Source organism: Sinocyclocheilus anshuiensis, unplaced genomic scaffold (genome assembly GCF_001515605.1).
Source record: "Sinocyclocheilus anshuiensis isolate Anshui unplaced genomic scaffold, SAMN03320099.WGS_v1.1 scaffold179, whole genome shotgun sequence".
Classification (NCBI taxonomy): Eukaryota; Metazoa; Chordata; class Actinopteri; order Cypriniformes; family Cyprinidae; genus Sinocyclocheilus; species Sinocyclocheilus anshuiensis.
In genome coordinates, this window is record NW_015549577.1 from 1,126,264 (window position 1) to 1,128,493 (window position 2,230).

The 2,230-nt window shown below is 41.6% G+C and overlaps 1 protein-coding gene across 1 annotated transcript in view; it reads right to left on the reverse strand.

Moving 5' to 3' along the window:
- LOC107657521 (carboxy-terminal domain RNA polymerase II polypeptide A small phosphatase 1-like) overlaps positions 1-2,230 on the reverse strand; it is a 34,493-nt gene that overhangs the window by 6,226 nt on the left and 26,037 nt on the right. Inside the window, exon 3 of the mRNA XM_016445654.1 lies at positions 1,174-1,275. Coding sequence (XP_016301140.1) covers positions 1,174-1,275 — 102 coding nt within the window. The remainder of the gene's footprint in view (positions 1-1,173; positions 1,276-2,230) is intronic.

Below are 2,230 nucleotides of genomic sequence, written 5' to 3' on the forward strand. Positions count from 1 at the left end.
GAACGCGCCGGCGGATCTCCACCAAATTCGGGGGATCCCTTCAGCTCGAGGAGCCCTCTCGAACGCCACCCTCGTAGCCCACCGGGATCGCTAGATCGGTCGGCGCCGGACCGCGAATTTAACCACCCGTAACTCCCGAACCCCGGGGGCTATCCACGCGGGGGTGGTCTCATTCGAAAGAGGGCCTCTAGACGTACACTCGATTCGCGTTCGAGAGGGTTCCTCGAGCTGAAGGGATCCCCCAAATTTGGTGCAGATTCGCCGCGCCGTTATGGAGATATGGCCGTTCAAAGTTTCAATGGTTTTCCATAGACTTAAGCTTTAAAACGTTTCATCCAGGTCGCCAGTAGCAAACAATGGAGCGCGCTCTGCTGGACAAACTAAGTAATTACACCATTTCAAGCATTTTATCTGCATTATATGTTCTGTAAAAAAAAATGTTCATATCGGCGGCATATTCGCCGATACCGATATATCGGTGACAGGCTCATATCGGCCGATAATATCGGCAAAACGATATATCGGTCGGGCTCTAGTTGTCTATGCACATTAAATGGATAGTTAAATCAGAAATGAAATTTCTGTCATCATTACTCACCTTTATGTCAAACCTGTAAGACTTGCTGTCTTCTGCAGTAATATTTTAAGCAATGTTTCAACTGTTTTTGTCCATATAATCAAAGTTGGTGGTGTCCAAAGCCAGTGTTGGGCAGTAATGCATTACTTAGTAACGCGTTACTGTAATTTGATTACGTTTATAGTAACGGAGTAATTTAACGTGTTATAATTTTCAAAATAGTAATTAGAGTATAGTTACAAGCCGAGGTCAGCTAATTGCTGGCAGAATGCAGTGATTTCTAATCTAGATTTTAAAAAGGATGTAGCACACGCACTGTCGAGTCAAGTGCCAGTGGATTAGAGACCTGCTCTCCCGCGAGACCCAATGCAACAGAGTGCAGCGTGGGACAAGACTTGATAGACGAGTGCAGAGACTCGTGTGTGTGTGTGGGATGCACAATAGTTAAATATCTATCTATAACATTTGAGTCAAGTGTATCCCATATCCATGATATGATTAGCTGGGCTACCAACAGCACATGTGACATATAGTTTATTCACACCCGCCGCCAGTAATAAAGTGATGGAAAAACAGGGCTCAACACATTGACTTACCTTGAATGAACTGTGGACTAGTGTTTCATCCAGATCAATGACTACACAGACCTTCCCTACATCTTTAGACTTTATCTGTGGAAGAAGTGGTTTGGCTGGGACCTGTAATAAACATTTCAAGGTAAATAAGTAGAAGTTGGCATTTACAACAACAAGCTATTTTACAGTAAAAAATACAGTATAGCTTCTTATGTCACAGACATTACCATACAAATAAAGACTGAAATTGCATGTCAGCTAAACAAAACAATTTATGTTTTGTATTTTTGCATCTTATATTATGTATCTTAGTCTGTTAGTAGACACGAACCCTAGTTTTATGAATAAAATATGTAGCAGGGCTCGCAAAATCGCTAGCCCGACGTCCCGGGGCTATTGTGTTTTCCAGTCGGGCTACTAAAATGTATCACTGCTCTGCCCGACGGGTTATCTTTAACAGTGATATAAAATTCCTTCCTTGATTTGCGTTGTTCACTAGCTTGTAGGGGTAAAACAGATCGTAGTTGATCATTTGCACGCGTTTCTAAGTCTTGCCGATTTAAACATTCAAGTGTTTTAAACCATTCATGCGCATTCGGAGCTGCGCGCACAGAGAGCCGTGTTTCAGACAATGCACGTACACAGAATTGATTCCTCTTTCGCATATCCTTGCATCTGAATGAACCATACAACCAACAATTTTCATCAAATTAACTGTATTCCAAGTATTCTCGTAAACACAGTCGGTTATGTCTTAAGTGAACATAAACAGTGGTGAAAGAAACCTCAAGTGCATCATTATATTGGATCTGTGCATTCGGTCTTAAAGGGGCAGCAGCCTATAAACACCTGCTGTTCCATAAGCGCCACCTGCTGTCAGAGAGTGACATTTGCGTCTCATTCAGCCCGTCTGCTGTTTTTGTTTCATTCAGATTTTTTATGTAGTATCACAAAGCTAAAGTCAGACCACTTTGTTTTTGTTTCAAATTAAAAAAAATTTACAATCTAAATAAGCATCTTTGTTTGGATCGTGATTAAAATACACAGGCAAAACCTTAGTTTACTTGCATGGAGAAAT